This window comes from Rhodnius prolixus, unplaced genomic scaffold (genome assembly GCF_049639745.1).
Source record: "Rhodnius prolixus isolate KJV_2025 unplaced genomic scaffold, Rpr scaffold_5, whole genome shotgun sequence".
NCBI lineage: Eukaryota > Metazoa > Arthropoda > Insecta > Hemiptera > Reduviidae > Rhodnius > Rhodnius prolixus.
Window position 1 is genome coordinate 9,402,056 of NW_027411624.1, and position 22,902 is coordinate 9,424,957.

The 22,902-nt window shown below is 36.5% G+C and overlaps 2 protein-coding genes across 9 annotated transcripts in view; one reads left to right on the forward strand and one right to left on the reverse strand.

Annotated features, from left to right (window-relative positions):
* LOC141458210 (uncharacterized) overlaps positions 1 to 22,902 on the forward strand; it is a 60,979-nt gene that overhangs the window by 27,727 nt on the left and 10,350 nt on the right. For 2 of the 8 annotated variants that reach the window (XR_012460783.1, XR_012460784.1), the window contains exons 3-10: positions 1,210 to 1,310; positions 5,589 to 5,828; positions 10,982 to 11,564; positions 11,682 to 11,763; positions 12,488 to 12,812; positions 14,298 to 14,408; positions 16,076 to 16,321; positions 16,772 to 16,915. The gene's annotated coding sequence lies outside the window, so the exon portion shown is untranslated. Of the gene's footprint in view, positions 1 to 10; positions 209 to 1,209; positions 1,311 to 5,588; positions 5,829 to 10,606; positions 10,898 to 10,981; positions 11,565 to 11,681; positions 11,764 to 12,487; positions 12,813 to 14,297; positions 14,409 to 16,075; positions 16,322 to 16,771; positions 16,920 to 22,902 lie in introns of those variants that run through there. The other 6 variants (XR_012460785.1, XR_012460787.1, XR_012460782.1 and 3 more) reach the window with 5 other exon arrangements.
* On the reverse strand, positions 8,791 to 13,095 carry LOC141458190 (uncharacterized). The gene is made up of 2 exons (XM_074135876.1): positions 12,959 to 13,095; positions 8,791 to 10,599 (listed from the first exon to the last, which is right to left on the reverse strand). Exons 1-2 carry the CDS (start codon positions 13,038 to 13,040, stop codon positions 9,254 to 9,256), a joined length of 1,428 nt encoding a protein of 475 aa, XP_073991977.1. The 5' UTR covers positions 13,041 to 13,095; the 3' UTR covers positions 8,791 to 9,253.

Here is a 22,902-nt window from a genome sequence, read left to right on the forward strand (position 1 = left end):
TTAAAAACTAGTTAGCCTTATATGAAGATAGCTACTATTCAGGTTGTTGATGTGAATTTCTATTTTAAATATTTTCGTGTACTGCTTATTACCAAAATTAATTGGATAATCAGCTCTTGCTTTTTTTATTGTTTTATAAAGAAATTCACAATAGTTTTCACAATAAAAGGAACATCTTCAATTTAAAAAAAATAAACATAACCTTCCAGTAAGTTGCCACATAACTGATATCTTTAAAGTTGTAAGATTAAAATTGTGCTGTTAAAAAGTTCGGAAGAAAACCTGAATTATTATTTTCTCTTGAAATGACTCAAAAATAGTATTTAAACATAGTAAGGCGGTATTAAGAAGAAAGTTAATTTAACAGACTTAAATATCTGGCATTGTTTATTTCTGGTTTAGGCTCGGATTGAAAGACAGACATACCTGAAAGAAAGTATGAGTAATATAAAGTAAGAATCTGAGTTTTAAATAGCTTAAATGCGACTAAAGAAGATTCTATTTTAAAACTGATTTGGTCAACCAAGGTACATGGAAGAAAATAATCTTAGGGAACAAATTTCTTTTTAAATATCTTGAATTAGTTTCATGAACATGTTACATGGGCATAAAATGTTTGTATATTTGATTTAGCACATTTTAAAATTTATGTCTTTATTAAGAAACATAATTTAGGTTTTTACTTGGAATTTAATTTAAAGTTGACCATTTTATGATCACTGTTAGAGATTTCATTTGTTTTTTATTTATGAGAACTTTACCTGGTAAGTATTTTTAGTTTATGTAGATTGTATAATTTAATATTGTAAGTATTATTCTTATTTTTTGTTGGTACTATTTCTTCTTCTAAATAGATTTAGAAGCCCGATCAAAGTGGACTTCTCAAACTTGACAGGATTCAGTTAAACCCTTCCATTGAGTACTGCCCTGTCAGAGTTTCTAATGGAATACTTCCCCTAAGATCATCGGTTTTTTTTTTTTAACTTATATCTACAGATAAGATGAAGCCTTCGTACAGAGGTGTTTTCTTAAGCCGCAATAGCTTATTAAAGGGATCTCAATCCAAATAAGTAATGAATAATTTTAGATTACTCAGATGGTTATAGTGGGAGCTTACTAGATACAGTTAGTTAATTAGTCTCCTCATCATCCGCAAAATAGAAGTCTTTAAGAAATTATTGTTTTAATAATGATTTATTACTTTTATAGATGAAATACGCCCTGAAAGGAAGAAAATAGCTTACCTACTACCATTATAAAAGATCCCATCTAATAAGTAGACCTTCAAACTCTGGACTATTTTATAAAACGTAAGTCACTTAAATATTTGTTATTACTTTGTATTTAACACTAACTTTACAGCAAAAACACAGCCAAAATGTGAAAACCATTATATTTCAATACTATTTCCGAATATCCTCAAAAATTGTATGAGTAATCGTTTTTTTTCATTTTAAGATATTTCAAGAACAATATCATTAATTAACTCCATTCAGGAATGTTGTAGTATATTCGAAAATAATTCAATAATTACTATAAATGCATCAATAGTTGTAAATGTTTAATTTAAAAAATGATTACTATGAAAGTGAGAAGCTATAAGAGTTGTTAGCTGTTGTTTACTTCTGCCAGAAACTTGATATCTGTTTTATTTACTTTGCAGATTTTTTGCCTCAACGTCACTGCTTTACAGTTGAGGCTGGCCATAAAATGAACTAATTTTTTATTAAGTCTAATAAGCTTACTGTTGGTTGCTTTTTTATTAAAAAAAAAAAAATCATAAAATGAAAAATATGTTTTTTAAATAATTTTATTAAAATTTACAATAGCAAAATTAATCTAATAGCTGTTACAATTACAAGGAGTCACTACCCATTCATTGGTGGGTCTCCAATGAATTAATTATTCATACACCGCCCCATGTAAATCACGAGGCTTGTATGGTTCAAAGATAAAAACTGGCCAATGAGAGGATTGAGTTGTTTGGAAAGAAGGGGTTGAAATTCATTGCATCACGCGTAGATTAAGCCTTAAATAAATAGTATTTTTAGTATGAATGGTTCTGTTAGAGACGTAATACGGAGCATTTGTAATACAACGGTAAATTTTTGATTGTAGTGCTTGGAGACGTTAGATGTTGGAATACTTGGCTGAACCCTACAAAGTTCATAAATCCTAATCGAATAATAATTAAACTTTGTTACTTCTCCTCAAAATCTCACCGCCTAATATACTTTTTCCCATCCGCAAAACTCATTTGAATTTAAAATCCCGGTTCCTTTAAAATATATCGTTATTTCTTTTCTAATTATCATTATCACCCACTTTTTTAATTCTGGACGTAAACTCAACGCGAGCGAGTTAGCCGAACCTGTTAATGAAGGGCACTATAAATCGCTCAGAAGGTACCCTTAAGTGGGTTTGGCTATTTCTTTCTAAGAAGAGCTAATAAAAGAGGAAGTTCTGTGGTCTAAAGAAGGGCAATACAACTAGAAATTATGTTATTTAATGCACCATCCTGCATAAATCGTTACATCTGGGAACAACCCAAATTGATCCGATTATTGACTAAATTTCTTCTGGGTTACGATTCACCTCTTAAAAGAAGGAAAAAGTAAGATAGATTATGATGGGCCTTCATTTGAAGATTAACGTTCATTTTTTTTTTTATAAAAAACATAAAATTTCAGTAAAAACCCCTACCTGATTAAATAAAAAGACAAAAAAAGAGTATAAATTACGAAAATCATTGACAAGTAATAAATTACATTTTAATTACTAATTTTTACAGTTTTAATATTAAAAGATTGGCACAATCCTCTTTTGTGTGATATAATTCAAGAGCAGAAAAATTAAAAGTAAATAAAATTAATTTTTTGACTTCATCCATTTCTAAGGCAAATTTGTTACAAAAATATTGGTGTAAGAAAACGAACGTATTAAATATTACCTTAATGATGGCAACAAACGTAATTTCTTTTAATCCAGGAACTTAAATAAACGAAACTATTATTTCTATTTGTCATCTTGAAGAACTCTTTGAAATTTTAATGCAAAATTCGTTCTTTTTCATAATCCTCCGATACCTCCGAAACCTGCAAATCCTCCACCACCTCCGAATCCGTTATTTCCTAATCCCCCACCTAAATTGCCTGGAATGTTGAAACCATCATTAGTTCCACCGCTGATGGAACCTTTATTAGCTGCCGCATTGCTCAGAGATCCTCCTCTCAATGAACTACCTCCTCCATTGCTGAAACCACCTTGGGCACCCCCACTGAAGCCCCCACTTGCTGCAGCTCTTACCCTTCTTACAAACTTAAGCTACTTCCCAAACTTCCGCTACCTCCAAATCCTTCGAAACCTCCAAATCCTCCGAAACCTCCAAATCCTCCGAAACCTCCAAATCCTCCGAAACCTCCAAATCCTCCGAAACCTCCAAATCTTCCTCCACTTCCGAATCCATTACTTCCTAACCCGCCACGACCTAAATTGCCTTCAGTGTTGAAACCATCTTGGGCACCCCTATTGAAGCCTCCGGTTCCACTTGTTGCAGCTCTTCTTCTTCTTCCTAATCCTCCGATGCCTCCGAAACGTTCGATAATTCCAAATCCTACACCACCTCCGAATCCGTTACTTCCTAATGTGCCACCTCCTAAATTGCCTCCAATGTTGAACCCACCAGCACTTGCACCGCTGATGGAACCTTCACTAGCTGCCGCATTACTCAGAGATTCTCCTTACAACGAACTACCTCCTCCATTGCTGAAACCACCATAGGTACCCTTATTGAAGCCTTCGGTACCACTTGCTGCAGCTCTTACCCTTCTTCCAAATCCTAACCTACTTCCCAAACTTCCGCTACTTCCAAATCTTCCGAAACCTTCGCTACTTACAAATCCTCCACTGTTTCCCAGCAACGTTCTTTTATCTCGATCTGTAAATTAATAATTTGTTTAGGAATCAATTACTTAAATCTTATTGAAGTTCTATCTCTTACGTGAAAAAAGAAGTAATACATTTGTACTCGTATGTGTGCATGATGTCTGTCTGAAGTTAGCGTAATCACAAAAATTAAAATTCCAGGTTTGAAGGACATTATCATTGCATCAAACGTGCGAATTTCATGGACAATCAGCAATTGGTTTTATTTGAACTTGGACATAACGTTCCTTTAGACCAATCACTTTGATTTGTAACTTTTTTTCAGAAAATATCGATTTTAATGTGGGTTTAGGGGATTGTGACGTCATGCTTCTATTTGTTATTATTATTATTAATAATAATAATAATAATAATAATAATAATATTTATTCTTCATATGAAATATTTACAAATTACAAAATGAAAATATTGTACGTCTTGGAATTCTATTTGTTACTATGAACATGTAAAATATCTTAACTCTTTTCTCAACAGTCTTCTTTAGAAATAAATGTGTTGATCTATAATTTTTATTGCATTATTTTTTAGAAAATATTCTAGAAGCAAGGAGTGGTAAGCTTTCCTCTAAAATGTGAAACTAAAATTCCAACTTTGAAGAAAATCGGCTGGTCGAAAGTGTCGCTCTACTGAAAACTTATTCAATATTTTGAGTTTTTCTCAAAAAGACCTACGATTTTATTAAAACTTCATGCAGTGATTAAAAACAGATGAATCAACAATATATATGAAACGTGTTTTACTGGAAATCCTCCTTCATTGTTATGCATTTATTTTATTATCTCTGATCGTTCGTTGAGATTTTCTCGGCAGCAACTCTACCGATTGTTAATTATTATTATTTATTTATTTTTTTTTTTGGTAATTGATCAATAATTCGAGGGGAAAAGAGATTATTGCCAATTTCGGTCATAATTTTGTATTATTTTATGTCAAGTTTTAGACCATTTTCAAGGAGGTGGAACAAATTTTGCTGTAAATATGAGAATTTTAGAATTTATAGAAAATATAATTTAATTAGGTTCTATAGCCTTGAAAATGGCCTAGTTTCTGGGTCGATAGCTTGATAAAAAAATAAGTTAAACATAAATTATGACTGAAATGGGCAATGATCTTTCTTTTCTTTGTCTCCAGCTATTTTATTCAAAAATATTTAAGCTCATTGCTTAAATGTAGACCTAAAACTTCATTATAGGGATGTTTTGGTTGACAGATAAGTTTTCCTATCGAACGGCTTTTCGGTGTAATATCAGTGTTAACGTTCCAAACACTTACACAGTATATATTAGATTATAACTAAGTCCATGCTCTGTATTTGTTCTTCTTAAAATCCTTCCAACTTGTAATTTTGGTTAGACGTTTCATACTCATAAATATTATTTTGGTGTTAGAAGTGGGCCATATGCGGAATCGTTAGTTTAAAGAAGACATAATATTACCCTAACTTAAGAAGTTTGCATATTTTTTGCAGGAAGTATGGCCGGACATCACTCTAAAGTAGAGCATTTTAGAGGAAAGTCTGCATCTTCCGTTCCCAAAGAAAACGTCCTTGTATGAATTTTCCAAATAAAATGTTAATTTACGCAATGAATGTATACCAAGTTTAATTTAAGCAAATCGTTATGATTATTATTTATTTTTTTTAGGAGAAAGAAAAATTTGCTTTAAAAGAAAAAAAATGGAGGAAAGCCACCGAAAAATTGATTCAGTGAAGTAATACTTCAAAAGGAAATTGTCGGATCCCGTAACGGCACCTCAGCCAAACATGGGCACGCCGATTTTCCTTGTTTAATTACGCAGATACATACTTCCAAACAAACAGACAATTTCTCAATAATTGAATTTCCTTTGAAAACTAAATTTTGCCACAATCACTTTCAAGAGAGGTAAGAGAAAATAAAAAATGTAAGTTAGAATTTCTGTACCAAGTGTTGTGAGAAAATGTTACCCAAAATGGTGTTTACTAAACGATCATTTATACGAACAACTATTTATAAGTTCACATCTTGAATAACTAGTGATATTTACTTGCATGTCCTTGTGCGTTTGACAGTAGTACAGCGATAAGTATGTAGCTTATAGTAAAAGTGCAGTTGTCGCCGAAGAACATGTTGTCCAAGGACCTTCCGCACTACAGTAAAGCCAGTGCATATGTATTCTAAGTTTTGCCAGTATATCTCCCCTGCAAATAGCCCCTTCCAATTGGCTCGCTTTACTTTGTAATAAAATGCTTAGTTTTGGATTTTCACAAACAGGAACCCTAATCGAATTAAACTTTGTTACTTCTCAAAATCTCACCGCCTAATCAACTTTTTCCCATCCGCAAAACTCATTGATTACATGAAATGGCCCTAAATCTGTACATCTGTACTTCATACTGATTGTACGTTTACTTACGGATATTGTATGTATGTCCTTTGGAATAGTATCGTTAGAAGTTACCGTTCCATTGTGCATTTGCCAATTCATCTCCACGTCATCGGGTGGCCTTCCCGATACTTCCCCACAATCCAAGTTCATGTTGAAGGTAAAAAGGAAGAACTTACCTCTTAAAATTTATGGGAAGAAAAAAAAAAATCGAAGGTAATGTATTACACCAGTGGTTCCCAAAGTGGTCCCTACGGATCCCCAGGGGTCCCCGGTATCATTCAGGGGATCCGTGGAAAATTAAAATTGATTTGGAGGTCCCTGAACAACGTCAGGGGGTCCGCGCAAGGTTCAATATAAAATAATAAAACTGTGATCCATTTTTATTATTATGGAAATTAGAAACTAACAAGGTGACCAATTAAATTTAATCAAAACTAAAAGCGTAATATCTGTGTTTGTTGCGTAACTTTTTCTGTAAAAACAAAACATGGTAAGAGGAGAATGTTCTCAGTTTCCAAATCTTTCGAAATTGCAAAATAGAGATGTAGATTTGGTAGCTTACTGTCAACACTTAACGGCTGTTCATGCAGACCTGAACCAAAGATTACTCGTAGGGATTTGCGGTAGCTACTCACAAACATTGAGCCGGATATAAATACACTCATAACATCTCATCACGTTCATCCAAATTATTAATTTTTTAAAATTTTATTTTAAACAAAAGTTATAATTTCAATAAATACTTCTTCAACAAAATGTTTTTTTAAATTTGTAATTTTTATACTATGCATTTATGTAGCTTTTTCACTTGGGGTCCGTGGGCAATTTTGACTATAAAAAGGGGTCCATAGGCAAGTTTTGACTATAAAAAGGGGTCCATAGGCAAATTTTGACTATAAAAAGGGGTCCATAGGCAAGTTTTGACTATAAAAAGGGGTCCATAGGCAAGTTTTGACTATAAAAAGGGGTCCATGTGTCAAAAAAGTTTGGGAACCACTGTATTACACACTCGTGAAAACTATATACAACAGATGAAAGCCAAAGATTACTGTCTGTATCACTAACGACCGAGTTCTAACTTTGGTCCGCCGCACTCAACCGCAGATACACACAGTCTAAGAAATATACTTAATAAATGTTTTAAAACTCAAAATTAGCACACAAAAAACTATTAAAATTACTTTTTTTAAATTTTTTTTTTTTTAATAATTTATTTCGTTATTTAAAATCTGTATAATATACTATACAATAAGTAAATAGGGAGATTTGAAGTATAAAGGCGTGAAAGGCAGGAGGAAAGAAACTGCCCAGCGGTAGCACTCACTACAGGCAAACACCTGTTTTTGGGCATTAAATATACTCATAAAAATGATGGATTTGATATTTGTTTTATTTACTTTGCAGATTTTTTGCCTCAATGCTTTACAGTTGCGACTGGCCATAAAATGAACTAATTTTTTATTAAGTCCAATAAGCTTACTGTAGGTTGCTTTTTTATGTAAAAAGAAAGTATTCATAAAATGAAAAATTTGTTTTTTACATGACTTTATTAAAATTTACAATAGCAAAGTAAATCTAATAGCTGTTACAATCAAGGAGTTTCTACCCATTGGAGGCTTACCAATAAATCAATAATTCATATACCGCCCCATGTAAACCACGAGGCTTGTATGGTTCAAAGATAAAAACTGGCCCATGAGAGAATTGTGATGTTTGGGAAGACGAGAGTGAAATTTATTGTGTGGCGCGTAGATTAAGTATTAAATAAATAGTATTTTTAGTATGAATAGTTCTGTTAGAGACGTAATACGGAGCATTTGTAATACAACGGTAAATTTTTGATTGTAGTGCTTGGAGACGTTAGATGTTGGAATACTTGGCTGAACCCCTACAAAGTTCATAAATCCTAATCGAATAATAATTAAACTTTGTTACTTCTCCTCAAAATCTCACCGCCTAATAAACTTTTTTCCATCCGCAAAACTCATTTGAATCTAAAATCCCGGTTCCTTTAAAATATTTCTTTATTTCTTTTCTAATTATCATCACCAACTTTTTTTATATCTTTTAATTCTGGACGTAAACTAAAAGCGAGTGAGTTGGCCGAACCTGTTAGTAAAGGGCACGATAAATCGCTCAGAAGGCGGTACCCTTAAGGTTTGGTTATTTCTTTCTAAAAAGAGCTCATAAAAGAGGAAGTTCTGGGGTCCTAAGAAGGGAATTACGACTAGAAATTATGTAATTTAAGGCACCATTCTGCATAAATCCCCATAACTGGGAACAATACAATTTGATCCGATTATTAATAAAAAATCTTTTGGGTTACGATTCACCTCGTAAAAATAGGAAAAAGTAAGATAGATTATGATGGACCGTCATTTGAAGATTAACGTTCACTTTTTATTGCTATAAAACATAAAATTTTACTAAATTCACTGATTAAATAAAAAGGCTTAAAAAGAGTATAAATTACGAAAATCATTAATAAATTACATTTTAATTACTAATTTTTACAGTTTTAATATTAAAAGATTGGCACAATCCTCTTTTGTGTGATATAATTCAAGAGCAGAAAAATTAAAAGTAAATAAAATTAATTTTTTGACTTCATCCATATCTAAGGCATATTTGTTACAAAAATATAGATGAAAGAAAACAAACGTATTAAAAATTACCTTAATGATGGCATAATAAATGTAATTTCTCTTAATCCAGGAACTTAAAAAATAAAATTATTATTTTTTTTTGTCACCTTGAGGAACTATTTGAAATTTTAATGCAAAATTCGTTATTAAAATTAATATGCAATAAATAACTAAATATACGCGAATTAACGAATTAATATGCTTGAACATTTCTTAAAGAACACAACAGCACTCAATGCAGTTTTCAAAGTAATTTTTTCAGTAGTCTTATCTGGAGTGTTTTTGTAAAAATTAAATTAACTGGGGAAAATCAATCTTGTATCACTGTTAGCTGATGCAGCAGCCGAAGCAGTCGCAAGTCCAGTTGCTTTTATACCGGCATTTGCAGTAGCCTTACTTGATGCAGAAGCTGTACCATGAATTCCTGATAGTACATGGGCATTGGAATTCGCATTTGCATTTCCTTTAAACACTTCATCAATGACCGAATCTAAACTTCCGCTACTGGCAGAGTCAGCCGTGGAAGATGATGAACTTCCGCTGCCAAACCCTGAACTGCTTCCCCCAGGCTGTCCACTTATTCCACCACCTAAATTGCCTCCAATGTTGAACCCACCAGAACTTCCACCGCTGATGGAACCTGCATTAGCTGCCGCATTGCTCAGAGATCCTCCTCCCAATGAACTACCTCCTCCATTGCTGAAACCACCTTGGGCACCCCCACTGAAGCCTCCACTTGCTGCAGCGTTACTGCTTCCACCACTGAAACCTCCACTTGAACTTCCTCCATTAAATTCTCTTCCTCCATTTTGTGAACCAGCTATTGCGTTACTGTTACTTTGAGAACCGAATGTTGAGACACCGCTTTGTCCTCCTCCAAAACCACCTTGCACACCTCCTGCAATTGCATTACTGTTGGGGTTAGGAATATCCTGTGAATGTACTTCGTAGACAGGTATTTCTTCGCGATGATGAGAATGGTGGTGTGAATGATGGTGATCATGATGATGAGAGGCTGGTTTGACCTTAATTATGTGAACGGTTTTGCTTCCCCCTCCGCCAAAGCCAGAACCAGTTCCTCCAAAACCTGAACTACCTCCTCCAAATCCTCCACTACCTCCGAAACCTCCGCTACTTCCAAATCCTCCACTACCTCCGAAACTTCCGCTACTTCCAAATCCTCCAGTACCACCGAAACCTCCGCTACTTCCAAATCCTCCACTACTTCCAAATCCGTTATTTCCTGATCCTCCACTACCTCCAAATCCTCCATTCCATCCGAATCCCCCACTACCTCCAAATCCTCCACTGTTTCCAAATCCACCATTGTTTCCAGAACTGAATCCACCACTACCGCCTCCTGCATTAGCTACTGCAGATGCAGCAGCTGCACTGGAAGCAGTTGCTCCTCCGCCTCCACCGAATCCGCCTGCATTAGCTGCAGATGATGCTGCTGCATTTGCTGCTGAACTACCACCACCACCACCAGCAAAACTATTGGCTCGGTTAGCAGATAAACTAAAGCCAAGCGGTCCAAGATTTGATCCAAAACTGAGACTGTGTGAATTAGAGGATGCTCCTCCACCAAGAGCGCCTAAAGTTCCTCCGATTAAATTTCCCAGCAACGTTCTTTTTTCTCGACCTGTAAATTAATAACTTGATTAGGAAATAATTACTTAAACCTTGTTGAAGTTCTATCTCCTTCCTGTTGTAAAAGGAAGTAATAATTACAAAAATTAAAATTCCAGGTTTGAAGGACATTCTCTTTGCATCGAACGTGCGAATGTCGTAGACAATCAGCAGTTGGTTTCATTTGAATTTTGACTTAACGTTCCTTTAGACCAATCTCTTTGATTTGTAATTTTTTTTTCAGGAAATATTGATTTTAATGGGGGTTTAGGGGATTGTGACGTCATGTTTCAATTTATTATTGTGAACAAGTAAAATATATTAACTCTTTTCTCAACAGTTTTCTTTAGAAGTAAATGTGTTGATCTATAATTTTTATTGTTACATTTTTCTAGAAAAATTCAATGGAGGGCTGTTCTGGAAGCAAGGAGGGTTAAGCTTTCCTCTAAAATATGGAACTGAAATTTCAACTTAGAAGAAAATCGGCTGGTCGAAAGTGTCGCTCTACTGAAAAACTTATTCAATATTTTGTGCTTTTCTCAACTTTTCTCGTACTTAAAACGTGTTTTACCGGAAATTCGATAAGGTGAGTTATCTGTAAAGTGCCATCTTTCTGTAATTTACGGTGCTATTTCTTGTTCACTGTTAAGGAGGAATTCAATATACTGTTGAAATGGAGTATGAAGAAAATTTCTCAACCGAAACAGCTTCTAGGCAGTTCTTGGAGTTAGGATAGCCTTCCCGGTAAGGTTATATTTAGTGCAATATTGTTATAGAAATATTCTAATTAAGCTGACCTTGCGCTTTTCTAGCCAAGACGTCAACACGAAAATAGGCAATCGCCCCCGCAATCGGTCGATGACCTCAGAATGCAGCAGGATGTCATGGAAACTGAGTGCCCAACCACCCATACAGTTATCACCGTACCATTTTTTACCTCTCCGCGAATTTGATGGAGTGACCAGAACAAAGAAAGCAGTAAGTAGGAAATGCAAAATTGACTTTTATGAATTATTTCCGGAATTCGTAAAACATCGACCCTCGTATCCTTCAACTGTGGATAAAGTTAAGGTCTATTTTTCTCTTATTACTCAGGAACCTGTGTGAGTGGTTTATGCTAAACAGATACCTCAACAACGAAACAATCCATTGGAAGTATAAACGTAAGAACACCGTGGTAGGTACCTACCACGATATCTAACTCTATCTATCGATTCTTAATTATTGATTAATTATTCTATCGATTTTTAATTATTGATCTTTTTTTTTTTTTGGTGACTGATTCAATAATTTAAGGGGGGAAAAATTATTACCAATTTCGGTCATTATTTTTTATCATTTTTTGTCAAGTTTTCGGCCTGGAGACTAGGTCACCTTCAAGGATGTAGAACAAATTTTACTGTAAATATGAGTATATTAGAATTTTCAGAAAATATAATTAAATTAGATTCTATAGCCCTGAAAATGGCCTAGTCTCTGAGCCAAAAGCTTGACAAAAAAATAAGTTAAAAATAAATTATGACTGAAATGGGCAATAATCTTTCTTTTCTTTGTCTCCAGCTATTTTATTCAAAAATATTTACTCATTGCTTAAATGTAGTCTAAAAATTGTATTGGAATAAAATTCATTACAGGGATATTTTGGTTGTCAGATATGTTTCCCTGTCGAATGCCATTTCGGTTTAATACCAGTGATAAGGTTCCACACACTTACATAAGATCATAAATAAGTCCTTTCTCTGTATTTGTTCTTCTTAAAACCCTCCCAACTTGTAATTTTGGTTAGACGTTTCTTACTCATAAATATTATTTTGGTGTTAGAACCGTGCCATATACTAAAACGTTATTTTAAAGAAGACATAATTTTACCCTAACTTAAGAAATTTGCATATTTTTTGCAGGAAGTATGGCCGGACATCACTCTAAAGTAGAGCATTTTAGAGGAAAGTCTGCATCTTCCGTTCCCAAAGAAAACGTCCTTATATGAATTTTCCAAATAAAATGTTAATTTACGCAATTATTGTGTACCGATTAAATTGATGTAATACTTCAAAAGGAAATTGTTGTCGGATCCCGTAACGGCACCACAACCAAACATGAACAAGACGATTTTCCGTTTTTAGTTACGCAAATACATACTTTGAAACAAACAGACAATTTCTCAAAAATTGAATTTCCTGTGAAAAATCAAAATTAAAAATATTTTGTAACATTCACTTGAGTGAGGTAAGAGAAAATTAAATATGTAAGTAAGAATTTCTGTACCAAGTGTTGTGAGAAAATGTTACCCAAAATGGTGTTTACAAATTAACGAATCATTTATACGAACAGCTATTTATAAGTTCACATTTTGAATAACTAGTGATATTTACTTGCATGTCCTTGTGCGTCCGACAGTAGTACAGCGATAAGTATGAAGCTTACAGTAAATGTGTAGTCGCCGAAGAAGAACATATTGTCCAAGGACCTTCCGCACTACAGTACAGCCTGTGTTTGTGTATTCTTAGTTTTGCTAGTATATATCTCCCCTCCAAATGGCCCCTTCCAACTGTCTCGCATTACTTTGTAATAAAATGCTTAGTTTTGGATTTTCCCAAACACAAACCCGCAATTGGGATTTTTCTTTTCTTCAATATATCCGCGACATGTGCGGTAAATATGCTCATAAAAATGATGGAGAGGATGTAGCTGATCACGCATGCTGTACACATTTATATACAAATAATAAATAGTTCAGAATCAGTTCTTTGCATTTCAAGTAATTAATGATAAGGTTATTTCCTGTGTCTTTACTACTTTAGTTAGAAAAGTATTGATTTGCGAATTGATTTAGTTTTTGATTGGAAATGTCCATATTTAAAGTCCCATGTGCACCTCCCCCAAATAAAAGTGTTTTTATACAAAAATTCTGGGTCCAAAATGAAAAATCGCAGGATGCTGAGTATGTTTATTTCGTTTCAATATCCATATTAGGAGCTGACAATAACTTAGCGAAGAGAGCTATTGACGTCGAAGAGACTTGCTGTTGTACGTAGCAGGAGCAATTCACTAAGCATTGGACTTTGGGTTTGACGCCCATCAGGCTTATTTCGGGCTTGATTGTATGCATTGGGCATGCATGTATGCAACTTATGGGTTGCGGTGACAGTTGATTGCTTGATCCATTGTCCCCTTTAAAGGTTTTGTTCTAGCGAAGAAAACTTTTCAACCGGTAAGGAAAATAAAGTTTACATCAATGAGATTTTCTCGCGACGTTTTTGATTTTCATTAAACTAGATTCACTCATTGAACTCCTGAAGATCTAAAACTTTTATTTGTAATATTTTTCAGGAAATTCGATTAACAGCACTTTTGGGGAATGGGTGGAGGTATGCTTTCCCTTAAAGTGCTCCTACAGTGTAATGTACGATTGTATCACTTAAAGAGGATTTAATGTTTTTGTAAAATTTGAAGTTCGAAGAATCTCAACTGAAACAATAGGTTGTACAAGTCGGCAGAATCTTCCACAACTTCAAGGATATTATTCATAATATGTTCACACCATCAAAATCTTATCTCGAGGCTGTAGCTCAGTACCCTCGTTTTGTGATCTTTGAAACTGCAACAGATTTTTTTCCATTGTGTTTTATTATTTTAACTAACAGATCTTGAAAATATCTTTCTTTCCAGCTAGTATGGCTACACAAACTGATATCTGTTTACATTTTTTAGTAATTCATTGGAAAACTGGTAAAAAAAAAACCTTCGTTTTTGGACTCCCGCTCACGCCATTTTTTTCAAAGTTGAGAATTTCGCAACTCATTTAATCATCGATAATATCATGTAAGTAAAAATGGATCCATACATAACAATAAAATTGCAGCGTAACCTCCTACCGCTTACCCAGAAATGTTCTAAAATGAAGTTTCCTAGCGTGGAATTTGAAATAAATGATCTAGTACATGAACAATTTTAACGAAAATTTTAGCAGTTTATTTTGAGAAAATTGCAAAATATAGAAAGGAAATGTAAATTCAGTAAATTGGCACTTCCATTGATGAACAAAATCTTAGTAGATCGTAAACGAAATATCACTTTTGAACTAATAGTGATTTTTTCTGTTTTTGGTTGTGCTGTGCACATTGTTCGTATTCATGAGGCTTCAAAACCATGTATTCTAGCTGGAAAGCAAAAGATAAAATCTGCATGATTACAATCTTTGCTCCTTGAAAGAGGAAGTAATAAACATTGCAGCTTCTTTCCCCCAGAGCCTTCGTAATTAAGTTTATAGTTGAGTTATATAGTTTTATGATTTAAGGTCAGCTTAGTTTATAACGATCTGTCACTTAACAAACCAATTAGTCTTTTTCCTTTTATCATTGAAAAGATCGTGGGGATTTCCAGCAGGTGGAAAAAAAACCTGGCTTAGAGAGAAGGGTTTCCGAGAGGCCAGAAAAAAGGAAATGAGAGCCTCCTTATAATGAAGGAATTCTTGTACAACATCCTATCACCGGGCCACTTTCCAAAGGTCTAAGTTTTTTAGTCATTTTTTGCAGTATCAAATTAACTCTTGGAATGTTTCTAGCGTGACACCTGGTAGTTACGTAGTTGTAGTTTAACAGATAGCAGTTAAAAGAATGAATGGAAGGATATTATCTGTTTTTATGGCACATGTACGTGGTCGTAGCACAGACCAAGAAAGGGTTTGGCGCCAGTAGCGGTTTGGTACCTAGACCAGTTTAGACTTGACCTAGTTTGAACTTGCATCCTTTAAAACTGAATTTGTGTTTGGATTGCTATTTCTAGCATTTAAGTGAAGCTTTTAGAGTCAATGGAACTTTTCCAATGCACCCTTACTTAAAGAGAAAATTCATTCGTCTTCTTTTATTAAACTAGGTCTTTTCCAATAGAAAATAGTACCAAAATCTTTTTTTGTCTTGAGAAGTTTTGAAAATCCCAGCGTTGAATACTGTATGCTTCCAAATTTTCGTAACTTTTGTTAAATTTAAATATCTTCAACTTATAAATAAAGCAAAACCCTGCCCAACTGTAACCCAAAATTTCTTAAGATTAATGTAGGGTTGGTTGAAAACCAAACAGCTTGGAACAGTCTCCTTCTTTTTACAAGGAGAAGCGTCAAAATCTGAGATCATATTGGTGCCCGGAGCTTTTTTTTATTGCTTTCCGGACGGATAGTGTCCTCTCGTTACAGACATTTTTCATTACCGGGCAGTGAGCAGTTCTAAGGGTCAACAGCTGGATTCAAACCCGGGATTTATTTTATTCATATTTTTTTAATGCGGGTTGTAATACAAGTGACCAACATATCTGTGTTTCATTCAATAACCTATAAAGAAGCGACGTCACCATAGTCTTTTTTAAAAACTTGACGATGTAAAGTTAATTTAAACTGAAAAGGAAAAAAAGTAATATTAAAGCGATTATTTAATGTTGAATTTAAATGACAAATTTTATAAACTTTTGAATTAATTAACATTTGTTCTCTACAGGGAATTTTCGTACCTAATAATGGAAACTACCAAGGCCAGGATCACAACTTTTACTCAAACCAATGTATTCCTTATTCTAGGAAGTTAAAGGTTAATTTCTAGTCAAGCTGTACCACCTCATCTACGTTTGCTTGTACATCTCACCTCGTTGACCTTCACAGTATAAGAAATGACGATACCAAATCAGCTCTCTGATTTATGTTCCTCTGTAATTAAATTGATGACAAACCAATACCAGAAAATATGGTTATTACGTTTTTTATTATTTTTAGCTATAATATTTTTTAGCATTATTTAGAGACTGCTCGAAGTTCTTATTCTTTTTTAAACTATCAGGGACAGTTTACAAGTCAACCCATATTTTCACACTGAAAAACTTATAAATAGATACTATTTTCGGGAAAATTCCTAAGTAAAAGAAAAATCCGCTCAGCAAAGAGTCACTTCCGTTTAGGAATTTTTTACAAACGTAGAATTTGATCGAAATCTTTTAAAACCTTCTTAGCTTTACATAAAAGGCTACCAATCTCTCTGACACATGAAAATAATTTGTCCGGAAAATTATCACAAATAATTGTGATTGTTTTTTGCAAAAATAAAAATAATAATAATAAAACAAAAACCTCCGCTCTACTCAAGTTATTTTCCTCCAAATTAAAAAAAAAACATTCTTTAATATTATTTGATATTTTTCAGGTTTTCAGATTAGAGGATGCTTAAAGTTGGGTTTCCCTGAGAACCCTCGAAAAACCTACTTTTCCAGGAAAAGGTTCAAAATATAATGGCGTGGGATGCCCCTCTGTGAATTCTCCATACTGGTAGCAGTTGAAGAAAATGTAAGTAAGTAAGTAAATAAATAGTATACTAATTATAAAGAAAATCGTACGAATCTTTCTCATTTTACAAAAAAAAAAAAAATAAAATGCTTTAGGAAAGACTTCGGGATGAAGGATTTCGGCCCAAACCAAACTTAGTGTCTGCAGCTAGGCACCACGATAGCCGAGCGGTTAGAGGCGTGGCCCACAAAACTATGATGTATTATAGTACTAGGTTCAATTCCCAGTCTAGCTCTTTAATTTTATCAATGGTTTAAATGAGACGTTTATGGTATGGTTGTTTTTTAGTCGGCTCTATCCATGGCTCCTAATTTAATCCTCCTGAAAAATAGACAGTGGTTCTCCTTTTGTTTTACTTACTAGTATCTAAAGCAAGAAACTCTCCTGAAGAAATAGTAAGTTCGAGTTATTTGCTTTTAGTTTTATAAACAGTTTTATAGCACACACAAATACAGAATATTTACTGTTAATGTCCAATGAGCATCAAAATATAACGTATCAAACTTGGTACCAACAAGTCTACTTGTTCAAAAAAAGTACCATCCGACTCTCTCTTTCTCTTTTTAACTCTTAATGAAGGGTATTATCGTGTTGTGAATGTCGCGACTGGACATTGGTCTTCACTCATTTTTCGTTTTCTCGGAGTTTCTTCGCTTAGAACGCTGACAGATGTGAAAAACGAATGTTAGTTTTCCAGTCATCTGGTTGTTCCCCTTGTTATTAGTAATTAAGTTTGTGTAGTGTTAAAGGTTTTTCCACTTATTTAAAATAATTTTTTTCTATAATGGTATCTTCACATTAAAACAATAAAATAAAGCTAACCTTTTAAAATATAAAATAATTATACTTGTTTCCTTTCTATAAAAGTTTGAGTCATAAATGATTAAAATTCCATAACAAGCTATTTATTCTTTTAACAATAACAGTTTCTAGTTTCTCTATTCTATTAAAATATTTTGTGGTCGAGGAATTCCCCTTTAAAGTTGATTTAACACTTCAATCGTTAATAGTTTAATGCCTCAGAAATGTTATTGACAGTGCTGCATTATTTGATAATTTTTACAAAAACAAAAATTAATTTATTCTTCATAAGAGAAAGCAGGTTTATGGATCAGTGAAGAGGCGATAATAATAAGCATTTTCTAAGTTCTGGTGAGACATGTTTCTTCAAATTTTGAATATTGGTTAAATGTTTGAACCTTATTTAGTCCTTGTGATACACTGAAATGGCACATTAGGGATAAGTTTACCCCCTCGCCCTAAAGTACAGGGCCCTTAATCGAATTTTTTCTGTAAAATGTTTCATATATTAAATCTACCAACTATACCACATTTAGAATAGCTGACTTTAAAAAAAAACAATAATTTATTGACTTCTTCGGGTCTCTATTCGAAACCCTCTAAAAACCCTATTCGAAAAATTGACACGATCGAAATACTCCTCTTGACAGAAAGTGCACTATCTCTGGTTGACTAGACTAGATTCTACGAGAGTTGGCCAAGAAGCCTCCGCTTCCAGAAGGTCTGTAGTGACACAATAGTTATATTTACACTAGTTATTCAGATCAAAGATAAATTGTGTTGATAATAATTCAGATTTAATTATAAACCAAGGAGTCTCAATTCTGTTAGTACCAAGGTCTAAAGTTGCCACCTACTTACTCCCTTATAATTGTCTTAAACTCCAATAGCTTATTGAATATATGATGCTAAAATTAAAAGAGATAATATTTATTAATGCAATCCATCCGTCTCAGTGTGCCTATTTTCCTTAATTCTGACCTTTTCGAATTTTCATCCATTTTCAAGGAAAATAGTGATGGCAAAGAACATTAAACATGCGAGATTAGACGTCTCTCGTGTCAAGCTGGATCCAGGCGATTTGTTTATTTTTTTTGCAAATTGTTGCTAGTGTAGGCCAGCCGCTGACTCTTCCTTATTCTCACTTACTTGAGCAATGATTCTATGCGCACACACACACACACACACACACACACACACATTCACACACACTTACGCACACACACTCCCAGAGAGATATGACCAATAAACTATTTGACATAAGCTAAAGTAACGATAGCCAATCTTACCATTAAGCAGAATAGATTCACAGGATAAATTCTTTAATAAATTATTTAATAACATCAATTACGGCAGGGCCGTAGACGAGAAGACTCGCAGGTCAACAAGAGGTAACACAGGGTTTTCCAAACAGTTTTGTCCTTGTCTTACTTCCAGCAAGTCCCAACTCAGAATGAATCAAAAATAAATAAAATCCTTTTTTTTCCAAATAAAATACACAGCTGTAACCATAAGCATAGCAACTAGTTCCAGTGCCCCGTTACATTATCCCCCCCTTTGAAGAAAAGTGGACTCCACTTTTCAAGCCTCGGGGAGGTTGTCGACTCTGCCGCTCCTACCGCGTGCTGGTCCACTCCTGATTCCACTCCGCATGGGCAGCCGACCCTTGAATATTCCTGGCCCAAGTCTTCGCAGTGGATGACATGTAGGTGTGTCCCGTTGGTGAGCAAGTTTCCCCATCTTGGAACCTTTGGAGAAGCTATCGCTCCACGGCTACTCTTGTTCTACCATTTGAATGGTCCTGCGCGCTCTGTCGCTGCTCTCCCGATTCAATTCTTCACGCCACTCGCCCTTTCGGTTACGTTTTCGGAATTGAGCCTCTGCCTTCCTTTATGGCGCCTACGTCTGTCGACTCCGCGAGGCACTCTTCAGCTCAATAATCTCTTCTGCTCCGAGACACTCCTGTTTTAAATGGCTGGCAGATTAGGAACCTAGGCTGGATTCCTGAGTTGCCAAGACCTCTCTTTACTGGACTCCAAAGGTTCCAAGATGGGGAAACTTGCTCACCAACGGGACACACCTACATGTCATCCACTTTAAAGCAGCATGGTCTGTGACGAGTTTGAATTTTCGACCCAAAAGATAACAGCGGAATTGTGTTGTGGCCCAGACCACTGCTAGCAGTTCTCTTTCCGTGGTGGAATACCTTTGCTCAGCTGGAGTTAGTTGACGGCTAGCATACGCCACTGGTCTTTCTTGCCCTTCACATAGTTGGGAGAGAACTGCTCCTAACGCTATCCCCGAAGCGTCAGTCGCTAATATAAAGCTGTCTCTAAAATCTGGGTATACTAGTACTGACGAGGAGCACAGTGTTCTCTTCAAAACCTCAAACGCAGACTGCTCCTCCTTGCCCCAGGTGAACATCACATCCTTCTTAAGTAATGAGGTAAGTGGTTGAGCAAGGTCCGCAAACCCCTTTATAAAGCGGCGGTAATATCCCGCAAGACCCAAAAAACTCTTTACCTCTTTTGCCGAGGTAGGAGTAGGATAAGAGTTGATGGCCACCAATTTGCTAGGATCTGGTTTTACGCCTTCAGCAGATACAACATGTCCCAAGTACTGCACCTCCCGCTGTGCGAAAGCACACTTCCCTAGATTAGCTTTCAACCCCGCACGCTCTAAGAGATGCAATACATTACCCAATCGGCGACAGTGTTCTTCGAGGGTGGGACTGTAGATAATTATATCGTCCATGTAGACCAGACACTCCTCCCCTTTGATTTCCGCCAATAATTGGTCCATTAAACGTTGAAACGTCGCTGGCGCGTTAACCAGACCAAAAGCCATCCGTTTATACTCAAAATGGCCCCCTATAGTTGTAAAAGCTGTTTTTTCGCAGTCCTCTGGGTGGATAGGGATCTGGTGATAACCACTGGCCAAATCGATTGTTGAAAAGTACCTGCTTCTACCCAAGTTCTCCAACGTTTCCGTTATTAGTGGTAGTGGGTAGGAGTCTATTTTAGTGATTTTGTTAAGTCCCCTAAAATCAGTACAGAAACGGTATTTACAAGTGCCGTCCCCACTTTTCTTTGGTACCAACACAATCGGGGCAGACCATGGGCTTGTTGACGGTGCAATTACCCCCTTGTCTAGCATTTCAAGGAGATGTTCTTCCACAATGGGCCTCTGATTATAGGGAACCCGGTAGGGACGCTTGATAACGGGACCTTCCTCTGTTGTTTTAATTCTGTGATACACAGGTAACTTGCACCCTTCTGGCCCAGGCTCCAGAAAGATTCGTATGTACGAGCGTAGCACTTGCATCAATTTATCGCGGTCTCCCTCGGCCAAATGGCTTAACTTCCCTTCCCACTCGGCTTCCACTTTTCCCTCCGGGACCACTTTCTGTTCCACGGCACCAACCATCTCCGCTTGAGATGATGCGCTATCTAAGTTTATCCTCTCCGCAGTGGCTACCCACTGTCCTTTCCCCACATTCACATCTGACCCAGTCTGGTTTATTACTCTTACCCAAACCCGGCGGCCTTCAGCCCGGTTTAGACTTCTCGCTATCCTCAAGCCCCCCTCGATTGACCCCAAGGGCTCTAAAAGAATGTCCCCTTCCAGGTCGTGGGCTATTTTACCCTCTACTAAGCATTCGCTGTGACCCGGTATCTTCTGACATCGTGCTACCTTCACTCCGAGCTCACTTAACCTGCCCTCTCGAGGCCAGTTAGGGTCCCTCCCCTTACTCCCCTGCTTATCCCTACCGTAGGACGATGCTTCCTCCTTGCAGCCATTCTCCACCATAGCTACGGAAGGGTTCCTTGGTTTAATTGTGATCTGACCTCGGCCAGCGTCTACAACCAACCCTAGTTTCTTCATTAAGTCCCAACCCATTAGACCGTCCCCGCGAGTGGCTACCTCGGCGATCACAAAGGTGTGGTTCACCCGGCTCCCCTCTACAAGGAACTCCAGCTCTTGTTCACCCATAATGGGTACCGAACTCCCCGTAACTCCTGTTGCTTTTATACGGGACTGCTTGACTACCACTTCCGGAATCGCTTGTTTTAAAATGGAAATTTCTGAACCGCTGTCAACAAGTAATTCCAACCGGCGCTTTCCTGTGAACACAGGTATTGTTACTCCCTTAGACTTCCCCGTTGCCACACTTGGCACCAGGACAGGGGCCCTTGTTTCTAACGGGCGTTCGACGTTGGGCCATCGGTCGAGCCCTCCGCTTTTGGGTGCCAGTTTTCCTCCGTAGAACAAGTTCTGCCTTTTGTTAAGGTAGCTCGTCGAGCACAATCCCGTGCGTAGTGTCCGAATTGGCCACAGACAAAACAGACGGTCTCCTTTTTTGAGGGCCCAGCCTCAATGCGTGGATTACTCCACCCAAAGCTTCTTCTTCCTCTCCGACCACATGACTTCGCAAAATGACCCGGTCTCCCACAAAGGAAGCATACGCCTCCAGATCGTTGAGGCTCAACTGCTGTCTTCCCTTCTAGACCCGAAGTTCCTCGCACTGCCCCTATTTCCCGTGGAGAAATTGACGGCACTTTCACTTGCTCAATACGCGAAGCCCGAGCCACCGCTTCCTGAAACGTTTTCGGGGGGTCGTATTGTAGCTGCCGACTTGGCTCCCCTTTTAGCCCTTTTATATAGGCAGCCATAAGGATTCTTTCGAGCTGAGCTCTAGCCCAACCCGCTTCCTCCACTGACGCCTTGACAGGCAATGTTTTTCCACCAACATGCCGACACCTATCTGCAAACTGACGCGCATCTTCCCCCGACAGCTGTTCAAGAGAGTTAAGTTCCAATAGCCTTTGCTCAGGCGTGGCCTCTCTCGCAAAGCGAGTTCTAATCACCTCAACCAGGTCAGTAAACGTCGCCGTGGGCAGCAATAACTCCGGTCGACAAGCCACACAATCCGCTGCAGCCCCTTTTAGTTTAAGGCGACATACCATAAGTTTATCCGCCTCTGACCACCCGCCTCTTTCGGCCACTAATGCAAAATTCTGCAAAAATTGATCAATAGGCCTATCTGATATGTCCCCACCCCAAGGCATGATTAGCGATTGTAGGGAAAGGTCTCGTTTAACCCCCCCTTCATCGGAGGAAAAGCTTGCTGCTTCCTTTTGGGAGCTCATCCTGCGAACTTCCTCTTTCAGCAGGTCTACCTCCTCCTTT